Source organism: Sus scrofa, chromosome 2 (assembly GCF_000003025.6).
Source record: "Sus scrofa isolate TJ Tabasco breed Duroc chromosome 2, Sscrofa11.1, whole genome shotgun sequence".
In the NCBI taxonomy this organism is placed as follows: Eukaryota; Metazoa; Chordata; class Mammalia; order Artiodactyla; family Suidae; genus Sus; species Sus scrofa.
The window spans coordinates 77,013,375-77,035,966 of record NC_010444.4 but is presented as its reverse complement, the minus strand read 5'-3'; the positions used below and the strand labels follow the sequence as shown (position 1 = coordinate 77,035,966).

The 22,592-nt window shown below is 50.9% G+C and overlaps 1 protein-coding gene and 1 long non-coding RNA gene across 2 annotated transcripts in view; one reads left to right on the top strand and one right to left on the bottom strand.

Moving 5' to 3' along the window:
- APC2 (APC2, WNT signaling pathway regulator) overlaps positions 1,384 to 22,592 on the top strand; it is a gene marked incomplete in the record, with an annotated part of 28,878 nt that continues 7,669 nt past the window's right edge. Inside the window, 14 exon segments of the mRNA NM_001206431.1 lie at positions 1,384 to 1,562; positions 4,271 to 4,428; positions 4,607 to 4,697; positions 4,810 to 4,990; positions 5,876 to 5,984; positions 6,097 to 6,213; positions 6,772 to 6,849; positions 7,057 to 7,155; positions 7,643 to 8,033; positions 8,866 to 8,961; positions 13,080 to 13,219; positions 13,577 to 13,654; positions 13,776 to 13,892; positions 14,479 to 14,693. Coding sequence (NP_001193360.1) covers positions 4,288 to 4,428; positions 4,607 to 4,697; positions 4,810 to 4,990; positions 5,876 to 5,984; positions 6,097 to 6,213; positions 6,772 to 6,849; positions 7,057 to 7,155; positions 7,643 to 8,033; positions 8,866 to 8,961; positions 13,080 to 13,219; positions 13,577 to 13,654; positions 13,776 to 13,892; positions 14,479 to 14,693 — 1,853 coding nt within the window.
- Positions 16,645 to 21,403, bottom strand: LOC110259375. Its single transcript, XR_002341706.1, has 3 exons — positions 21,170 to 21,403; positions 19,825 to 20,010; positions 16,645 to 16,691 (listed from the first exon to the last, which is right to left on the bottom strand). It is a non-coding gene; the product is annotated as an uncharacterized LOC110259375 (long non-coding RNA).

Below are 22,592 nucleotides of genomic sequence, written 5' to 3'. Positions count from 1 at the left end.
CATATTTCCTAAGTGCGTTCTGATCTCTCCTGGTTCCAGGCATTGCATGTACTGTTCCCTAAGCCTGGAATGCTTTCCCCTCCTTGATCCCATGACCAGCTTATTCATCCTGGAGAGGCCCAGCACAGTGTCCTCTTCTCAGTGCAGCTTTCCCAGCCTCTGGAAAGAGCCCTTCTGCCCACTGAGCCCCCTTTCCAGCCCCACAGGCTGAGGGCAGCTGTGTCAGCACTGGAGGTGCTGGAACAATCATGTCCGAGCCTTCTGGGGTTCCCAACATTGTTGTCCCAGGATAGGACACATGGGGCCTCTTGCAGCCAACCCAACAGGAAACAACAGGGTCCCTATGTCCTTGGCTGCCCCTCCTGTCCAGTGCTTCCTCTCACCAGCCCTTACAAATGCTGCAGCCCCCTCCCCATTTTAGAGAGGAAGAAATTGAGAGTCTCGAGGTAAATAACTTGCCCTGACCCTGCAGCCAGGAGAAGACAGAGGCAGGCCTGAACTCATGTTTCCTGGCTCCGGTTCCTCCTTCATCCTTTGGACAGCAGGTGGCCTGAGTCACAGCTACAGATTCTCTGGGGGTTAGGCCCTCAAGTGGCCTCTGGGGATCCACTGAGGATCTGAGACAGCTGGGGACAGGAACTCCTGGGACCCCAGACCCTTCCCTCCTCTGGCTTCCCTTATGCAAGAGTGAATTATGGGTTGGACAAGGGACAGAGACACAGAAAGACAGATTCAGAGAAAGCAAGGTCTAGAGGGATGTTGGGAGGGACATGGAGTCACAGCAGATGCCCATGGAGGCACTGACGTTCTGTCAGGGAAACGGAGAAATGCAGGGTCTTAGGTGCTCTCCAGTGTGTCTGGCATTCCCCACACTCACCTCCCTATGCCAGCCAGGACTCTCGAGGAGGAGGGTACAGCTGGATCCCCAACCCTGGCCTGTCCTGACCCGTCAGAACAGGTTCAGGCCGACCTGTGCAGAGGGGCTTCCTGCCCTGCCGCTGGAGCTTCCCTCCCTCCACCTTAAGATTCTGATGTAACATCCAAGGCTGGGTGGTTTACTCTCAATTTCTGCAGATCCAGCCAAGGGAGGTTCTAAAAGGCCATTTCACCCTGAAATGGAGTGGAGGACACGAGGTCGTGATCCATGGGACTCCCCTTCCCTTAAGGGGGTTCATTCCTCCCCCCCCCTACGCACACGCACACCCCCCTGAACTCGCGCGGACGCCCAACGCCCCGCGGCCGCTGGCAGTCCCCGCCCCGGGCCACCATTGGCTGTTGCCATGGCACCAGCCCATCTTCCCGCGCCTCCATTGGCCGCCGTGCCTGCATCCCGCATCCCGCATCCTCCCCCGCTAGTGGTGGTCTCGCCCAGCGCCTGGAGCGGCGGCGCCGCCTGGCGAGGCCCGGACCGGGCTTTGTCCGCCCCGGAGCCCCCTCCCTGCGCCGCCAAAACCTCAGAGCACGCGCCCTGCGCCCGCCCCAGCCCAAGAGCTCAGGAAGGGCCGGCGGAGCTGTGCGGAGGGAGAGGACGACCCAGGCCCTAGGTGCCCCAGCCTGCCCAGCCCTGGTGAGATAAAGTAAGCAATGGGCGCTTTCCCTGGGTGGAGGGCAGGGGGTGACGGCCTTAGCCTCTGCCAGGAGTCTCCATCCTTCTCTCTGCCTCGCCTGTCAGCAGACAATCTGGAGCCTTCCTTTTTCAGGGTGGAGCCAGAGGAGAAACTGTCCCAGGGAGGTGGGCGTCTGCGTTGCAGCAGCTGGTCCCATGCAAATACCCACTCACAGGTTTCCACACCCAGGCCTCCCAGAGTCTGTGGGTAGGCCTGCTGTGTGCCTTGGGGGATGGTGCTGCACCTGAGTGTCAGTCAAATTAGAGGAAATGCGGCTTCTCACTCCTCATTCAGACACCCCTCTCCCAGCTATGGCTGCTTTCCTATTGATGACATAGATCTCCGACGCAGTCTCCCAAGGCAGCCTAAGAGTGAGGGGCAGGCAGGAGGGCTTCTGGAAGGAGGCTTCACTGTGAGGGATGACAGGAGTCAGGAAAGGCTCCAGGCAGAACTGCACGTGCAAAGGCCTGGGGGAAAGAGAGCCACCGGTGGCAGTGATGCAGGGTGTATGTGGAGGATTCATATCTTATGCTGAGGGCACTGGGGTTTCATGGAAGCATTGACGTAGGGGAGAGGTTGAATCCAACTGTGACATTCCAAGTGTCCTCTGGATGTTAATAAGTGTACCATGGAAGTGGCTGGCGAGGAGGCTTCCCCAGGAGGGTCAGTTGGGGAGTGTGGGGTTGGGGACTCAGGTTGGAATGAGAGGGAGTCTGGGAGGGACCCCTGCTACCAAGTTCATTCTCATGGGGACACTGGAGTGACTGCTGGGTGTGGGAGTAGTGAGGATCCGAGGCTCAGCCTTGGGCCATTCCAGAGAAACCCCATGAGGGCAGCCCCAGGAGAGGCCCCTAGGGGAGATCTGGGTTTGGGGAGTGGGAGGGGTATGCACTGGATTAATGCTCACCCCTGGCTGACCATGGCGTGGTGGTGGTGGTGTCTTCAGCCAGGACAGAGGACTCCCAGTTTGACCTAGGATCTTGCTGAAACCCTAGTCAGCCCTGATCCCCAGCTGGGACCCCTGCCTGAGCCCAGAGGAGGGTGGTATCGAGGCAGGGAGAGAAGGCTGTAGTCCTCAGGTGGCTGGCCTCCCACACCTGAAGTGCTATCTCCCGTGGGCTGTCCTGTCTGCCTGTGGCTTGCAGTTTGCTCCATGACCACCACCCCGCCTGGCCCTCTCATCAGCCCACAAGACAGCCCATGAAGTTCTTCCGTTCCTCAGATGTGCAAACAGAAGCCTGCAGAGGGGGTGGGGCTTCTATGCCTCCAGCACTGCCTGGATACTGAGCACTTCCAGGGCAGTGTCCACGTTCCAACATGCCTTGGGCATCCGCTCAGCCTCAGCTTCTCACTCTGGGAACAGTCTGATGGTGGTCCCTGAGGCTCAGGATTGTGACAAGGATCCAATGATGGGGGCAGATGTGCAGTAGAGCCTCTGAGTGGCTAGAATGGTCTGACTCCATGCCTATATGGGGCCAAGCTCCTCCCCCACTCCAGATTCAGCTGTGTCCTTGGGGACCTGAGGGAGGGTGGGGGGTTCTTAGAGGGGAGGGGAATGAGTGAGCAGATGAATGAATGAGTGCAGCCAGGTGGTGGAGGCAGAGAAGGGCCAGGTGCCCCCCTGTGGGCAGGGGACAGCTGACCGATTTGGGGAGGGAGTTCAGGCGGGCAGGAGGAGGGGACTCCCAGGGAGGAGGTATGGAAAGGATGGGCTGCCATTGGTGCATCTCAGACAAAGGCGGAGGGAGGGGGTGAGGACTGATGGGAAGGGAACAAAGAGGGAAGGGGGGCCAGTGGTGGGACTGCTCAGTTGGGAGGGCCAAGCTAAGGGAGGAGGCACTGGCCAGCTGGACAGAGGGAGGAGGCTGGGCCAGAGTGAGAAAGGACAGCCAGACACACAAAGAAGCCGGCAGCAGTGGTGGAGCTGCCCCAGGGAATGAGACATGGGCGGAGGGCTGCAGGGGCAAGCAGGGGGCTAACCGGAGGGGTCCAGGCCCAGCAGGTAGCTACTCTGGACCGAACCACTGATGAGAGAGGGCAGCATGGTGTCCAGATTGTGATTGTGGTGGGATTAGGTCCATCTATCCAGCTTCAGGTTTCCACCGCCTGTCTGTCACTCTCTTAGAACCTTCATGGCATGGCAGTCTGTCCACCCAGCCTCTGGGCAGCTGTGCTCATTCAGAGAGGGACTTGGCTGTCCATCCATCTGTCTGTCTCTTGGCTGTGAGTGTGTCTGAGCCTGGTGGCATGGGGCTGGCCAGTCCGCATGCTAGTTTAAAATGTCAGGCTGTCCATCTGTCCAGCCAGCTGTTAGTCTGTGTGTCCAGGAGCCCCTGCAGGGAGGCCCCATGTCGATCTGTATCTTTTTTTTTTTTTTTTTTTTGATCTGTATCTTGTCTGTTGGTCAGTTTGGCTATCTGTCTGAATACTTCTCTGTCGCTCTGTCCCTCTGTCTCCTGTTGTCCCTACCTATGTCTGTCACTCCATCTGCCAGACATCTGTCCCCCAGCTTCCCTGGGCCAGCACCATCCTGCCTGCAGCTGTCCACACCAGCTCCTCCTGCCTAAGACCCACCCTATGGCTAGGGTGGGGGGGCTGTGGCTTAGGTCAGGGGCCGTGGCCCTGCCACCAGCCCCTTGAATCCCTCCTTCCCGTGGCCCAGGCACTGCAAGAGCTGAAGATGACAAGCTCTATGGCACCCTACGAGCAGCTGGTGCGGCAGGTGGAGGCCTTGAAGGCCGAGAACAGTCACCTGAGGCAGGAGCTTCGTGATAACTCAAGCCACCTATCCAAGCTGGAGAATGAGACGTCAGGCATGAAGGTGTGGGGGCAGGCTGGGTGCAAGATGCAGGCCGGGGTCTCAGGGACCAACACCAGGGCCCTGGACCCAGGGGTGGGCAGGCAGGACTGGGACATCTCCCGGGGCAGGGGGGTATGGACCAAGGGCAGCCAGGGCAGTGGGCAATGCTGGACGCTCTTTTTGCTGCCTCCACCTTCAGGAGGTCCTGAAGCACTTACAGGGCAAGCTGGAGCAGGAGGCCCGAGCGCTGGTGTCCTCGGGGCAGACGGAAGTGCTGGAGCAGCTGAAAGGTGAGGGGTCGGCCTGGGGTCCCCTCTGCACACTGGGGCAGCACAGAGGGAGCTGTGCAGAGCAGAGGCAGGGAGCAGCACTGACTTGGCCTCCCCCTCTGTGCCCATCCAGCCCTGCAGATGGACATCACCAGCCTGTACAACCTCAAGTTCCAGCCCCCGGCTCTGGCCCCTGAGCCTGCTGCCCGGACCCCTGACGGAAGTCCGGTACACAGCTCCGGGCCCTCCAAGGACAACTTTGGGGAGTTGAGCCGGGCTACCATCCGGCTGCTGGAGGAACTAGACCGGGAACGGTAAGATGGCAGGGCACCTTACCACGGGCAACTGTCACGGAGCTCTACCCATAGCGGTTCCACATGTGCCCTCCCCCACCTTGCAAGCCCCTGCCGGCACCCCACTGCTTTGGGTGCCTCAGCCCCCTTTCTCCACAACTGACTTCAACTGGAGGACCAAGAGGAGGGGGGCGTTCCTGGCAAAGGGATAGTCTCCTGGGAGATGTCCCCAGGGGTCCCGGACATACAGGCGTTGCCAGGGACAGGGCAGTCTCCAATGCCAGGGTTCATAGTGAGGCCTGGAGCCAGAGGGACTCAAGGCAGCCTTTGTGGAGAAAGGGCAGTAGCCCAAGAAACCTGGGCCTGAGGCCAGTAGGAGGAGGCAGGGTCGTGGTGCCTACCTAGCTCAGTTTGTGTGGGTTGTGTGGGGTCATATCCAGAGCTGGCTGGACTTGAATTCATGCTTTGCTGTCTGAGCTCAAGTAAGAACCCTAGCCCCCCACCCCCAGCCTCAGACTTCTGCTCTGTAAAATGGGAATAGCGGTGTCTCTCCACAGGGTATGAAGAAGGAAACTCCATTGCACCTGTGTTGGTCAGAGCCTGAAGTTTGCCCTGGGTAGGCTAGAGTGGGATTAGCCAGTGTTGGAGCGGTTTAGAGTTAGAACAGCCTCCCCAGAGGCTCTTTTTCTGAGGACCAGAATTTACAAAGGAGTTACCTCCTCTACCTGCAGTTAATTTCTGCACCCCATCCCCAGCGCCGTGAGTGCCACTGGCAAGACTTTGCCACTTTGCTTATTAAACTTGGCACACAGCAAGCAGGCCACAAATGATTAGGAAAATCAGAGTAAACACACATATGCCACAGCTCCGCTTTGAGCCTGTGCCCACTGACCTGCCCTCCCCCAGGTGTTTCCTGTTGAATGAGATTGAGAAGGAAGAGAAGGAGAAGCTCTGGTATTACTCGCAGCTTCAGGGCCTGTCCAAGCGTCTGGACGAGCTCCCACACGTGGAAACGGTGAGTACACGGGAGTACCCCGCTCAGTCCAGCCCATGGCGAGGGGAGCGGAAGCGAGCTCCTGCCCCCCACCCGGGGGCCCCCCTCACTGCCGCTCGCCCTCCCCTCCCAGCAGTTCTCGATGCAGATGGATCTGATTCGGCAGCAGCTAGAGTTCGAGGCCCAGCACATTCGCTCGCTGATGGAGGAGCGCTTCGGCACCTCGGACGAGATGGTGCAGCGGGCACAGGTGCGGCGGGGCAGGGCTTTGGGGGCGTGGCCACGCACGGTGGGCCAATCAGCGCAGATATCTTAAATGGTCTGGGTTATATGCCTGCGGGCGAAGCGGAGGGCGGAGACTCTTGCGGGTGAGGTCCGGCGCGGGACGCGAAGCCAGAGCTAGAGCTGGTTGAGAGGAGCCAGAGGGGCTTAGGGCAGAGAGGACAGTGCGAGAAACTGAGTTTCATAAGACTCGGGCTTTGACGGTCAAATGGCGAGACCAAAGCAGAAAGACGGCTCTGGAAGTGTGGCTCTGGAGTCTAAGTAGTGGGCGGAGCCGGAGGTTAAGGATTGGACCTCGGGTGGGGCCAGTAAGTGGGTGCACTCAGATAACTGAGTAGGGTATAGAGGGACCTTTCGAAGGAGGGGGCGGGGTCAGAGCCAAGGGTGGAGTTTGGGCAATAGGCGGGACCCTACGTAGAACTGGGCAGAATCAGCACCGGGCAGAGTTTGGGCTGGGACACGGCCACTTTGGGGGCGTGGGCAGAGCCAGGGTTGGGGGCCTGCAGCATGAATTTATCCTGCGCAGATCCGTGCCTCCCGCCTGGAGCAGATCGACAAGGAACTACTGTCCGCGCAGGACCGGGTGCAGCAGACCGAGCCCCAGGTATGAGAAGGGTGCGACGCCAGGGCCCTACCAGGTGGTGACAGACTCAGACAGCAAGGGGACCCCCAGGGCCTTGCGCAGGGTGCAGGAATCTGTAGCCCCCACCACATCGTCATGGGCGTGCAGCTGGCTTCAGCAGCTTTGTTGCTTTGTTGCTTTTTGGGAGGTCCCTGAGCCAAACCTCCGGGCCTTGCGTTCTCCCCACAGGCCTTGCTGGCAGTGAAGTCAGTGCCAATGGACGAGGACCCTGAGACTGAGGTCCCCACTCATCCTGAGGATGGTGCCCCTCAACCTGGCAATAGCAAGGTGAAGGGAGTCGAGGTGGGGGGATGCAGAGAGGCAGGGTGCGGAAGTGGCGGCCACATTGAAAGGCCCCTACCTCCCAGGCCTGCCTGAAGCGAGCTCAGGTGTGTGAGGGTGACCCTGAGCTGGAGCGCATGGTGAGGCTAAGTTGTGGACTGGAGCCTGGGGGAGGTGGGTGTGGATACCTGTTTTGTGTACTTGGAGGGCACTCTAGACTTAGATGTTGGGGCCAGCCCTAAGAGCACTGGGTGAGGTCGATGGGGTGGGAATTTGGCCCTCATGCGCTGGGGGCATCTCTGCAGTGCTGCGTTGTTCCAGGGAGGATGCATGGGGAGAGGGGTGGGAGAGCAGGATATTCTCGCAGGCCGAGGACATGGGACTCCCATCTATTTAGGGGGAGTCATCAGCGGCATAGGGGGCAGCCCCTGGCTCGGGTTTATGGGTGGGCTGGCTGGATAAGGTGAGCCCTGACATCCCCTGCCCCTCAAAGGTGGAGGTGGTCTTCTGGCTGCTGTCCATGTTGGCGACGCGTGACCAGGAGGACACGGCACGGACGCTGCTGGCTATGTCCAGCTCACCTGAGAGCTGCGTGGCCATGCGCCGCTCCGGCTGCCTGCCGCTGCTACTGCAGATCCTGCATGGCACTGAGGCGGGGGTTGGGGGTCGTAACGGAGCCCCAGGGGCTCCAGGAGCCAAGGACGCGCGCATGCGCGCCAACGCAGCGCTGCACAACATCGTCTTCTCCCAGCCGGACCAGGGTCTGGCGCGCAAGGAGATGCGCGTCCTGCATGTGCTTGAGCAGATCCGCGCCTATTGTGAGACCTGCTGGGACTGGCTGCAGACCCGCAACAGCGGGCCAGAGGGAGCCGGCGCCGGCGGTGGTGAGTGCACAGTCTCCGTGCAGTGGGCCCACTGCCTGGGCTTCCTGGGAGGCTGGGTGGTGGCGGGGACAGCATGGTTAGCAGTAAAAGCTGGCAGGTGCTCAAGAAATGGTCGCTGGGAATTCCCCAGTGACTCAGCGGGTTAAGGATCTGGCATTGTCATTGCTGTGACCCTGGTTACTGCTGTGGCACAGGTTCAATCCCTGGCCCCAGAACTTCTGCAAACTGAGGGTGAGACCAAAAAAAAAAAAAAAGTAAAAAAGAAACAGTCACTGAATATATGTGTGGATTGTAGGCAATGGGTGCAGTTTGAGAGTCCTAGTTTTTGCAACTGGTTGCAAAGTTAATAGATTCTGAGCACCAGGCTGGGTGAGGCTGGCACTGCCTTCCTTTACAGAGGCCCACTGCCCTGGGAGCATTTACCCATATACACATGCCCAGCATGCAGCAGTTTAAAAAGCTCTGGGGGTAGGAGTTCCTGTGACTCAGTGGGTTAAGAATCTGACTGCAGCTGCCCCTGTCACTGTGGAGACCCAGGTTCCACTTCTGGTCCAGTACAGTGGGTTAAAGGATCCGACATTGACATAGCTGTAGTGTGGATTGCAGCTACGGCTTAGATCCAATCCCTAGCCTACAAACTTCCATATGTGGTGGGTGCAGCACAAAAAAAAAAAAAAAAAAAAGAAAGAGAGAAAGAAAGTAAGTAAAAGAAAAAGCTCTGTAGGGATCGTCTTCCCAGACCTGCAGGGTGGAGATCACAAGGTGGGGCAGGGACGCCCCAGATGACATTTCCTGGAGTCAGAGAGTTCTCACGCAGTCTCTTCACCCACAGCTCCAGTCCCCATTGAGCCGCAGATCTGCCAGGCCACCTGCGCCGTGATGAAGCTGTCCTTCGACGAGGAATACCGCCGCGCCATGAACGAGCTGGGTGAGTGCCCCTTGCTGCTTCCATGAGCTGTAGCCACCCGTGCCACCTGGCCCCAGGCTTCACTGAGCCTCACTGGGCCCAGGGCAGGATCTCAGCCCTTGTGGTCCTGGGGCTCAAAGAACAGGGGAGAGGCCAGGAAACCAGGAGCAAAGGTGAGCTATGGGGGGTGGCTGTGGCAGGGCCACCCTGTGAAGTTTTAGGTTTGGGAGCACTGCAATGTCTCTTTTTCCACATAAAAGTAATGGAAAATTGGGAAAAGGAGATGCCAATGGCCAAAAAATCACATCTCTATGCTCCATTTTACTCTAATTGTTACAAAATGAAGCACTATTTCTCACTTGGCAGATGGCCCAGCCCTCAAAGATTCTGCAGGCTCTCTAGTGGTCTGGGGTCCACAGGCACAGCCTGGAGGGGCAGACGCTAGCAGAAGGCACACCTCTTGAGCTTTTCCTTCCCCAGCTGGGAATTGAACCTCTGGCTGGATGCAGAAAAACAAGAAACCCAAACAAAACCCAAATCTGGAAACAGCCTAAGGGTCCAATGGTAGGGGGCTGGTTAAGTGCAGTGACATATTAGGCAAAGGCTTAAGTTCTGGATGAACTGATGGAACGGTAGAGGAAACAGTGTGTGTGGAATGCGCCATTTTCCCTCCAGATAAGCAAAAGATAGGAATGCTTCAGGCTATGCCTCCTCCGGCTGACCAGGCCAGGAAAGGAGAGTTGTATGTTTCCTCATTTCCTTAAAAGTCTTCTGAGAAATACTGGTCCTATAAATGCGTGTCGCTTTCATGTGATAAAACAGTGGTTCTCAAAGTGTGGTCCAGGGACCCCTGGGGGCTACCACCATCCTTCGAAGAGGTCTGCAAGGTCGCTATTTTGTTGATAATTCCACAAAGGGGTGATTTGCTTTTTTCACTCTGGTGTGCATGTGTGTTCACTGGAGTTTCCTAGGCACTCCTACCCTGAGGATGACTGGGCTAAAAAGTGGTGTTAGAAATCCTGGTGTTAAAAAGTTCCTGCTTTGGAGTTCCCATTGCGGTGCAGCAGAAACGAATCCAACTAGTATCCATGAGGATGCCGGTTCAATCCCTGGCTTCGATCAGTGGGTTAAGGATCCGGGATTGCCGTGAGCTGTGGTATGGTGTAGGTTGCTGATGCAGCTCTCATCCTGTATGGCTGTGGCTGTGGCTGGCAGCTGCAGCTCCTCCGATTTGACCCCTAGCCTGGGAACTTCCATATGCCACAGATTTGGCCCTAAAAAGCAAAAAAAAAAAAAAAAAAAAAAAAAAAAAAGTCTCTGCTTTAATGAGAGCTGTAACTTGGGTGAATGAAAACTCTTTGGGGTCCTCAAAAATGTTCAGAATGTTTGAGGGTCCTGAAACCAAAATGCTTGCATGCCATTTGTGTCCACCAGGACACCAAGGCAAGCCAACCCTTAGTTCCAGTGAAAATGCCCCGCCCACGGCTCTCTTTATTTTGTTCCTTTGTGTGGGTTCTGGGAGGTGGAGTTTCCAGGTTAACAAACACTCCCCCCAAATCCTTTTTTTTTGTTTGTTTTTGTTTTATGTTTTGGCCATGCCAGAAGTTTCCCAGCCAGAGATCAAACCCTTGACATGGCAGTGACCATGTCAGATCCTTAACCTGCTAGGCCACCAGGGAACTCTCCCCCAGTCCAACTTCTATGTATTTAAACATTTTTTTTTAAATGGTGGTAAAATACACATAACATAAAATTTACCATCAACCGGACTTACCGTTGTGGTGCAGTGGAAACGAATCTGACTAGGAACCAAGAGGTTGCAGGTTCAATCCCTGGCCTCGCTCGGTGGGTTAAAGATCCGGTGTTGCTGTGACCTGTGGTGTAGGTCACAGACACGGCTCGGATCTGGCATTGCTGTGGCTGTGGTATAGGCTGGCGTCTACACATGGCTCTGATCCTGTGTTGCTGTGGCTATGGTCAGCAGCTACAGCTCAGATTCGACCCCTTGCCTGGGAACCTCCATATGCCATGGGTGCAACCCTAAAAAGAAAAAAAAATTTACCATCAGCCATTTTTAAGTGCACAGCTCAGTGGCATTAAGCACATTCACACAGTTTTGCAACCATCCCTACCATCATCTCCAGAACTTTTTCATGTTCCTAAACTGTCCCCATTAAAATTTCACTTCTGGAGGTCCCTGGTGGTTCAGCAAGCTAAGGATCCAGCATTGTCACTGCTGTGGCTCCAGTTCTTGCTGTGGCATGGATTCAATCCCTGACACAGGCCATGGGCATGGCCAAAAAAACCAAAAAAGAAAACCCATTCACTCTCCATTCCCCCTACCACCACCAGGAACCCACTCTCTGTCTCTGTGGATGTGTCTGTTCTGGACGTTTCCCATCCGTGAAATCCCACACTGTGTGTCCTTCTGTGTCTGCTTCTCTCACTGAGCATCATGGTCTTCAGGTCTGTTCACGTGGCAGTGAGTGTCAGGGCCTCTCTCATTTTCGTGGCCGAGTGATGCTCTGTGTGTGGAGGACACAGCGTGTCTACTGAGGGACACTCAGGTTATTCCCACATTTTGGCTGCTGTGACTCGTTGCACAGGTTTGCTTTGGAGGCTTGGAGGTTTGTGTTGCTAACTTCCTTCCCCAAAGTGGTCTCCCTGGCATGCCCATCAGAAGAAGTGCTTCCTTTGCCCCGGACAGTCTCCTTCCTGAGTGAGGGGGAAGGGCCTGTGTTCAGGTTCCTGCAGGTTCTTTCCCTTCTTTTGCTCATCATTTCCCCCTACATTCCTTTTTTTCCTTCCCAAAGCGATTTCTTTTTAAATTAAAAGTTAAGGTCCTTATTGATTGTCTATTTTATGTATGGTAGTGTGTACATGTTAATCCCCAGTTCTTAGTTTATCCCTTCCCCCCATTCTGTCTGGTAACCATAAGTAAATTTTTTATGTCTAAGCCTGTTTCTGTTCCGTAAATAAGTTCATTTGCATCATTTGTTTAGATGTCACAAATAAGTGATATCATAGGATATTTGTCTTTGTCTCACTTCACTTATGAGAATCCCTAGTTGCATCCATGTTGCTGCAAATGGCATTATTTGGTTGTTTTTAATGGCTAAGTAGTCTATTGTGTTTATACACATCTTCTTCTTCTTCTTCTTCTTCTTTTTTTTTTTTTTTTTTTTTTTTTTTTTGCTTTTTAGGGCTGCATCTGCGGCATGTGGCAGTTTTCAGGCTAGGGGTCTAATCGGAGCTACAGCTGCAGGCCTAAGCCACAGCCACAGCCACGCAGGATCCGAGCCGCATCTGCGACCTACAACACAGCTCATGACAATGCTGGATCCTTAAGCCACTGAGCAAGGCCAGGGATCAAACCCGAAACCTCATGGTTCGTAGTCGGATTTGTTTCCACTGCGCCACGATTGGAACTCCCACACCACATCTTAATCCATTCATCTGTCAATGGGCATGTAGGCTGCTTCCATATCTTGGCTATTGTAAATAGTGCTGCTATGAGCAGTGGGTTGCATGGATCTTTTCGAATTACACTTTTCCTCAGATAGATGCCCAGAAGTGGGATTGCAACATCCTTTACTTTTTTTTGTTAAGTGAAAGCTCGGTTTCCTAAAGAATCGTGTATGGGAGCCAACATCAGTAGCTCCTGAGTACATGCCATCCAGATCTGTCCTGGGGACACAGCGGGGCACAGTCACCTGGCCAGGCCCTCAGCAGCTCACTGTCAAATGGTTTTAGTGGTTTCTCGGTTGGGGAGATGAGAGGCTTCCCTGAGGAAGTGAATTTTGAGCAGAAGGGGACCCAGGCAACTGGGCAAACAGCAAGCAAGAGCATTCTGGGCAGAGGGAACAGCACATACAAAGGTGCAGCAGCCAGAGGAATTGTGACTAGAGGCTGAGGGCAGAAAAGAAGTGGACATGGAGGTGCAGGACACCCAGGGGACTGGGCCAGTTTGGCAGCAGGCTGCCTGGAGGTGTACTCAGAGTCCAGCTTCAAAAGTGGACTTGAGGGCAGATCTGGGGGTGGGACAGAGGGGAGGACATCTAGGCAGAGTGACCTGTGTGGGCAGAGGCTGAGGTGGTTTGGGGTGCCCCCCTGCCCTCAGCTCTTCTGTGTCCCCGTAGGTGGGCTGCAGGCTGTGGCGGAGTTACTGCAGGTCGACTATGAGATGCACAAGATGACCCGGGACCCTCTCAACCTGGCCCTGCGCCGATATGCTGGCATGACCCTCACCAACCTCACCTTTGGGGATGTCGCCAACAAGGTACCTGGGTGGGCAGGCGGGCAGGCGAGCATCCCCCAGTCTAAGCTCCTCGGCATCATCCCCACTTCCAAGCAGCACTGGGAGGTGGGACCAGATGTCCTTAATTTACAGACTCCCTCACCCCGGCCGTGGCCTCTTGGCTGCTCTGCTGCCTCCCATTGTGGGGGCCTCTGGCAACGGAAGCCGGTGTCTGTGCCTCCCTGAACCTGTTGCCTCTTCGGACTGATAGGGTGACTACTTTCCCCTGTGTGTGCTGGTTAAGATGGGGTTGGGGGCTCAAGCTCTAGCACAGAGTAGGTGCTGGGTAGTGCTCCCTGCCCTGCCTGCTGCAGCCTGACTCTCCCGTGTTACCCACAGGCCACACTGTGTGCCCGGCGGGGCTGCATGGAGGCCATCGTGGCCCAGCTGGCATCTGAGAGCGAGGAGCTGCACCAGGTACCCAGAAGGGCCCAGGCTGCTCCACAGGGTGGTGGGTGGCCCCCTGTTTCTGCAGGTGGGCACAGGGTCACCCTGGGAGCCTGCCCTGGGCTCACTTGCCTGTGCCACACCCACCCAGGTCGTTTCCAGCATCTTGCGCAACCTGTCTTGGAGGGCTGACATCAACAGCAAGAAGGTGCTGAGGGAGGTGGGCAGCATGACCGCCCTGATGCAATGCGTCCTTCGAGCCTCCAAGGTGAGCACCCAGCCGGGCAGGGGCTGTGGGAGTGTGCCTGGGCCAGGGAAGCCTGCTGAGTGCCAGCCACAGTGCCAAGAGGCACTGGCAGCAGGCGGGGAGTTCTGCAGCTTGGGAGGAAATAATGCCAGACTGCCCACCACTTGGCAGGTGGTCTAGGCCTGGACCCTGCAACTCAAAGATCCTGCAATAGCAGGAGTTCCCATTGTGGCGCAGTGGAAATGAATCTGACTAGGAACCATGAGGTTGTGGTTCAATCCCTGGCCTTGCTCAGTGGGTTAAGGATCCGGCGTTGCTGTGACCTGTGGTGTAGGTCGCAGACATGGCTTCGATCCTGCTTGCTGTGGCTGTGGTGTAGGCCAGCAGCTGTAGCTCCTATTCAACCCCTAGCCTGGGAACCCCCATATGCCGCAGGTGCGGCCCTAAAAAAAAAAAGGCAAACAAACCAACCAACCCATAGATCCTGTGACAGCAGATTCCATTACTTTTCGCTTTTATTTGAAGAAGCACTGGGGTGCATGTGGTGGCGTCTATGGAGAGGGCCCCCCACCCCCAACTGACCCCTCCCGCTCTGCCCCGTATCCAGGAGTCCACCCTGAAAAGCGTGCTCAGCGCCCTGTGGAACCTCTCGGCTCACAGCACAGAGAACAAGGCTGCCATCTGCCAGGTGGACGGCGCCCTGGGCTTCCTGGTGAGCACACTGACCTACAAGTGCCAGAGCAACTCACTGGCCATCATCGAGAGCGGCGGTGGCATCCTGCGCAACGTGTCCAGCCTCATCGCCACGCGGGAGGACTACAGGTGGGTCCCGCACCTTCAGTGGCGGCGGAGGGGTGGGGGTGGGGGAGCTGGGCAGCAGCCCCAGGTGCAGACTGGGAGGCAAGGCAGCTTGGCTCCTGGTAAACCAGGGAAGCCCACCCGCACTGTCCTCCTTCCAATGGGTGGTCCCACTGGTCCCCAGGCGCTTGATGTTTTCAGTATAAATATATCCCAAATACTGCACAGGATAGACTTGGAATAAATTTTAATTTAGCAAAAATACATTGAATTTTGTAAATACTATTAATAATAAACACTTGTTCTTTATTAAAATATTCACTATTCACTTAGTTTTAATAGGTAAACAATATTCATTAACATAAGCATTTATTACTAGGTAACATAGATTAATGCTTCTCATATATGAAAATACATAGAAGTTTTAGTATAAATACATCCCCAATACTGCATGGTATATACTTGTAATGAATTTTAAATTAGTAAAAATAGAATTTTCTAAATATTAATAATGAATATATTTTTATTAACATATTTTATTGACCAAGTAATTTTTTTTTGGCTGCATTCGGTGCATATGGATTTTCCAAGGCCAGAGACTGACTCCAAGTCTCAGCATTTTCTAGACGTCAATCCTTGTTTTTTATTAAAATATTCACTAAGGGAGTTCCCGTCGTGGCGCAGTGGTTAACGAATCCGACTAGGAACCATGAGGTTGTGGGTTCGGTCCCTGCCCTTGCTCAGTGGGTTAAGGATCCGGCGTTGCCGTGAGCTGTGGTGTAGGTCGCAGACGCGGCTCGGATCCCACGTTGCTGTGGCTCTGGTGTAGGCTGGCGTCAACAGCTCCGATTAGACCCCTAGCCTGGGAACCTCCATATGCTGCGGGAACAGCCCAACAAATAGCAAAAGACAAAAAAAAAAAAAAAAAAAAAAAAAAAAAAAATCACTAAGGAGTACCCACTGTGGCACAGTGGGTTAAGGACCTGGCATTGCTACAGCAGTGGTGTAAGTCACAATTAGGGGGATTGGAATTGCCCCTTCCCTGGCTAAGAAACTTCTATATGCCACAAATTGGACCAAAAAAAGAAAATAGTAATAATAAAATATTCATTAAATAAAATTCTTAAATAAATAATACTTATTTTTAATAACATAAGCGTTTATTACTTATTAGGTAACAACAATAATAATAATGTTTCCAAGGTGTGACAATCCATAAATTTTTAAAGTATAGCCCAAATATTGCATGGGCTATACTTTAATTAAAATTTTCATCATAAGTATTAAAAATTTATTGGAGTTCCCATCTTGGCTCAGCAGTAACAAACCTGACTAGGATCCATGAAGATGTGGGTTCAATTCCTGGCCTCACTCAGTGGGTTAAGGATCTGGTGTTACCGTGAGCTGTGGTGTAGGTCGCAGACATGGCTCAGATCCCACCTTGATATGGCTGTGGGGTAGGCCAGCAGCAGGAACTCCGATTCTATCCCTGGCCTAGGAACCTCCATATGCTGCGGGTGTGGCCCTAAAAGACAAAAAGACCAAAAAAAATGTTTTAAATTATTTTCTAAATAACAATAGTAAAAAGGAGTTCCTACTGTGGTACAGTAGGTTAAGGATCTGGTGTTGCCACACTGCTGCCCAGATTCTATCCCTGGCCCAGGAACTTGCATGTGCTAGAGGTGCAGCCAAAAAAAAAAGTAAACACTTGTTCTTTATTTCAAATAAATTACTTATAAGTTAATGCTAATAAATGTCTAATGTATGAAAATACATAACTTTAAAAAATATACGTATATCCCAAACGTTGCATGTACACTTGTGCTAAAGATTTTACCAGTTAAGGAGTTCCCACTCTTGGGCAGTGGGTTAATGATCAGGCTTGTCTCTTAGGAGGCACTGGTTCAATCTGGTCCAATCCCTGGCCCAGAGCAGTGGGTTAGGGATCTGGCTTTGCCCCAGCTGTGGCACAAGTTGCAGCTCCAGCATGGATTTGATCCCTGGCCAGGAAACTTTCTTATGCTGTGGGGAAAGTCAGGAAAAAACAAAAAGATTTTACCAATTCAAATAAAACATTTATATACTAATAATGCTCATAATTAACAAGCAATACACACTATTTTTAAAAACAAACTTTTTTTTCTTTTTTGGCCACATTCATGTCATATTATATTCCTGGGCCAGTGGTTGAATCTGAGCCACAGCTGCAAACTATGCCACAGATGCGGCAACGCCAGATCTTTTAACTCACTGTGCCAGCCCTGGCCTGGAACCTGTACCTCCACAGCCACATGAGCCACGGCAGCTGGATTCATGATCCACTGAGTCACACCAGGAACTCCTAAGTAATATTAATGAGTAAACAACACTTCATTAACATAAGTGCTTACTACTCACGAGGTAACATTCATAATAAATAATGGTTCTAACATATGAAAACACATAAAACTTTTAGTATATCCCAAATACTGCATGAGATATACTTCTGCAGATTTTTAAATTTATAGTAAAAATATATGTAATTTTCTAAGTAATATTAATACTTGTTCCTTATTAAAATATTCACTAAGGGAGTTCCCGTCGTGGTGCAGTGGTTAGCAAATCCGACTAGGAACCATGAGGTTGCGGGTTCGGTCCCTGCCCTTGCTCAGTGGGTTAACAATCCGGCGTTGCTGTGAGCTGTGGTGTAGGTTGCAGACACAGCTCGGATCCCGCGTTGCTGTGGCTCTGGCGTAGGCCGGCAGCTACAGCTCCGATTCGACCCCTGGCCTGGGAACCTCCATATGCTGCAGGAGCGGCCCTAGAAATGGCAAAAAGACCAAAAAAAAAAAAAAAAATTCACTAAGGCGTTCTCACTGTGGCACAGTGGGTTAAGAATCTGGAATTGTTGCAGCTGTGGCATAGGTCACAGTTGGGGATGGGATGTGATCTCTGGCCCAGGAACTTTCATATGCCATGGGCAAAAAAAATGGTAAAAACTTGTTATTAAAATAAATTACTTATTAGTTAATACTGATAATAAATAATGTTACTAACATATGAAAATACGTAACTTTTTAAAGTATACATGTATCCCAAATGTTGCATGTACACTTGTGCTAATATTTTACCAATTACAGAGTTCCCACTGTGGCACAATGGGTTAATGATCCAGCTTGTTTCTATAGAGGCGCAGGTTCTAGCCAGGTTTGATCTCAAGCCCACTGAGGTGGGTTAGGGATCTGGCATTGCTTCAGCTGTGGCACAGGTTGCAGCTCCAGTTTAGATCTAATCCCTGGCCTGGGAAGTTTCATATGCTGTGGGGGCAGTTGAAAAAAAAAGATTTTCCCAATTAAAAGAAAACATTGATTTACTAATGCTCATAATTAACAAGCAATACTTCCTATTCTTAGTAGGAAACAAATCTTATTTTCCTTTTTTGGCTGCATGAGTCATGTGGATGTTCCTGGGTCAGGGGTCCAATCTGGGCCATAGCTGTGAACTATGCCACAGGTGTGGCAACACCGGATCCCTTAACTCACTGGGCCAGGCTACGGATCAAACCCACACCGCCACAGTGACCCAAGCCCTGGCAGCTGGATTCTTAATCCACTGATCCATACTGGGAACTCCTCACTAAGTAATATTAATGAGTAAACAATTTTTATCCTTCATTAACATAAGTGTTTAACTCACTAGGTAGTATTAATAATAATGCTTCTAAGGTATGAAAATAATTTTTTTAGTATAAATATGTTCCAAATACTGCATCGGATATACCTGTACAAAGTTTTAATTTAGTAAAAAATACAAGGAATTTTCTAAATAATATCCATAATAAATACTTGCTCTTTGTTTAAATATTATTCATTTAGTATTATAAGTAAATAACTTATTCTTCATTAACATAAGTGTTTGATATTTACTAGGTGACATTAATAATAAATAATGCTTCTAACATATGCAAATGCATAAAACTTTGAGTAAGTATATCCCAAATACTGCATGGAATACATTTGTACAAAATTTTAAATTAATAGTAAAAAATACGTAATTTTCCAAATAATAATACTTTTTTGTTTTCTTTTTAGGGCTGCACCCACATAGCCTAGGGGTTCCCAGCCTAGGGACTGAATTGGAGCTGTAGCTGCCAGCCATAGCTACAGTCACAGCCATAGCGGATCTGAGCTGCATCTGCAGCCTACACCACAGCTCATGGCAATGCTGGATCCTTAACCCACTGAGCGAGGCTAGGGATGGAACCTGTGTCCTTATGGATACTAGTCAGATTCCCTTCTGCTGAGCCATGATGGGAACTCCAATAATACTTGTTTTTTATTACAACATTCACTATGGGAGTTCCCGTCGTGGCTCAGCAGTTAACAAACCTGACTAGCATCCATGAGGGCACAGGTTCAATCCCTGGCCTTGCTCAGTGGATTAAGAATCCGGCATTGCCATGAGCTGTGGTGTAGGTCAAAGACGTGCTCAGGTCCCAGGTTACTGTGGGTGTGGTGTAGGCTGGCAGCTTCAGCTCTGATTTGACCCCTCGCCTGGGAACCTCCATATGCCTCTCAGGTGTGGCCCTAAAAAGATAATAAATAAATAAAACATTCACTATGGAGTTCCCACTGTGTCACAGTTGGGTTAAAGACCTAGATGTGCCACAGTTGTGGCGTAGGTCACACTTGGGACTTGAATTTGTTCCCTGGCCAAGGAACATCCATATGCCTCAGATTTGGCTGAAAAAGAAAAAAAATATTCATTAAGTACAGTAAGAAAATACTTTTCTTATTACTGATTAGGTAATGTTAATAATTAATGTTTCTAAGGTATGAAAATATCTGAATTTTTAAAGTATATCTTAAATATTGCATGGGATATGCTTATACTGAAATTTTTATTATTATAATAAAATTATTTTCTAAATAATAATAGTAAAAACTTGCACAGTAGGTTAAAGATCTGGTGTTGCCACATTGCTGCTCAGATTTGATCCCTGGCCAGCGAACTTCCATGTTCTGTGGGTTTGTCAAAAAAAAAAAAGTAAAAACTTGTTCTTTATTGAAGTACTTATTAATAATAATAAATAATGTCTAATGTGTGAAAATACTGTACTTTAAAAAATATACGTATATCCTAAATGCTTCATGTACAAATGTGCTAAAGATTTTACCAATTAAGGAGCTCCTGCGTAGGGCAGTGGGTTAATGATCAAGCTTGTCTATTAGGAGGCACTGGTTCAGTGTCGGTTCAATTCCCTGGCCCAGCGCAGTGGGTTAGGGATCTGGTTTTGCTGCAGCTGTGGCACAGGTTGCAGTTCCAATTCCAATTCACTCTCTGGCCCAGGAATCTCCAAATGCTGTGGAGGCAACCAGAAAAAAAAAAAAATTTTACCAGTTCAAATAAAACATTTATTTACTAATGCTCTTTTTTTTTTTTTTTTTTTTTTTTTGGTCTTTTTGCTATTTCTTTGGGCCGCTCCCGCGGCATATGGAGGTTCCCAGGCTAGGGGTCGAATCGGAGCTGTAGCCACCGGCCTACGCCAGAGCCACAGCTACGCGGGATCCGAGCTGCGTCTGCAACCTACACCACAGCTCACGGCAACGCCGGATCGTTAACCCACTGAGTAAGGGCAGGGACCGAACCCGCAACCTCATGGTTCCTAGTCGGATTCGTTAACCACTGCGTCACGACGGGAACTCCTACTAATGCTCTTAATTAACAAGCAATTTCTTATTTTTAAAAGCAAAGATAATTTTTTTTTTCTTTTTTGGCCACGTTCCCATCATATGGATGTTCCTGGGCCAGGGGTTGAACAGCTGCCCCACAGCTGTGACAACACCCGATCCTTTAACCCACTTCGAGGGCCCAAGGATCAAACCTAAACCTCCACAGAGACGCACCACTACCGTTGGATTCCTAACCCACTGAGCCACCCTGGGAAATCTGTCACTAAGTGACATTAATGAGTAAACAATACCTGTCCTTCAGTAATAGGAGTGTTCATTACTTACTAGGTAACAATAATAAATGCTGCTTCTAACATATGAAAACACATAAAACTTTTAGTGTAAGCATATCCCAAATACTGCGTTGATACATTTGTACAAAATTTTAAATTAATAGTAAAAACTTTTTGTCTTTTTAGGTCCACACCCACAGCATATGCAGGTTCCCAGGCTAGGGGTCAAATCAGAGCTACAGCCACTGACCTACATCACAGCTCACCACAACGCCCCATCCCCAACCCACTGAGCAAGGCCAGGGATCAAACCCAGGGATCAAACTGGTCCTCATGGATACCAGTTGGATTAGTTTCTGTTGAGCAACTGACAGGCACTCCTATATGTAATTTTCTAAATGGTATTAATAATAGTTTTTTATTAAATTTTCTTTTGGTCTTTTTTTCTTTTAGGGCCACACCTGCAGCATATGGAGATTCCCAGGCTAGGGGTCTAATGGGAACTATAGCCGCTGGCCTATACCATAGCCACAGCTACAGGGGATCCAAGCCATACCTGCAACCTATACCACAGCTCATGGCAACGCCAGATGATCCTTAATCCACTGAGCGAGGCCAGGAATCGAACCTGCAACCTCATGGTTCCTGGTTGGATTCGTTTCTGCTACGCCATGACAGGCACTGTGAAAATACATAACTTCTTAAAGTACACATATATCCCAAAAGTTGCATGTACACTTGTGCTAAGATTTTAAGGAGTTTCCACTGTGGCGCAATGGGTTAATGATTCAACTTGTCTCTGTGGCGGCACAGGTCCCACCTGGATCGATCCCAAGCCCAGTGAGGTGGGTTAGGGATCTGGAATTGCTTCAGCTGTGGCACAGTTTGCTGCTCCAGTTTGGATTTGATCCCTGGCCTGGGATCAAATGCTTCCACATGCTGTGGGGACAGCTGGGGAGAAAAAAAGATTTAACCAATTGAAATAAAACATTTATTTTACTAATGGACATAATTAACAAGCAATACTTCCTATTTTTAAAAACAAACAGGAGTTCCCATTGTGGCTCAGTGGTAACAAATCCGACTAATATCCATGAGGATGTGGGTTCGATCCCTGGCCTTGCTCAGCGGGTTAAGATCAAGTGTTGCTGTGAGCTGTGGTGTAGATTGCAGGCTCAGATCTGGCGTTGCTATGGCTGTGGTGTAGGCCAGAAGCTACAGCTCCGATTTGACCCCTAGCCGCCTGGGAACCTCCATATGCTGTACCCAAGGCCCTAAAAAAAAAAAAAAAAAAGCTATGAACAAACAGATCGTTTTTTTCTTTCGGTTACCCCCTCGTCTTACAGATGTTCCCATGCCAGAGGTCAGAGGTCAAATCTGAGCCACAGTTGTAATCTATGCCACAGCTGCAGCAATGCTGGATCCTTTAACCCACTGTGCCAGCCTGGGGATAAAACCTGCTACCTCCACAGCAACCCAAACCACTGCAGTTGGATTACTAACCCACTGATCCACACTGGGAACTCCTCACTAAGTAACATTAATGAGTAAATAATACTTATTCTTCATTAACATAAGTGTTTACTACTCACTTATGTAACAATAACAAATAATGCTTCTAAGTATGAAAATAGATAAATACTGCAAATACACTTGTGGGAAATTTTTTTTTTTGGTCTTTTTAGGGACACACCTGAGGCACATGAGGTTCCCAGATTAGGGTTCAAATCAGAGCTGTAGCCACTGGCCTACACCACAGCCACAGCAATGCCAGATCCGAGCCACGTCTGCAACCTACACCACAGCTCACGGCAATGCTGGATCCTTAACCCACTGAGCGAGTCCAGGGATTGAGCCTGTGTACTCATGGTACTAGTCAGATTCATTTCTGCTGAGCCACGACAAGAACTCTGAAATTTGTTTTTTGGGTTTTTTTTTTTTTTTTTTTTTGCTTTTTGGTTTTTTTTAGGGCCTCACCT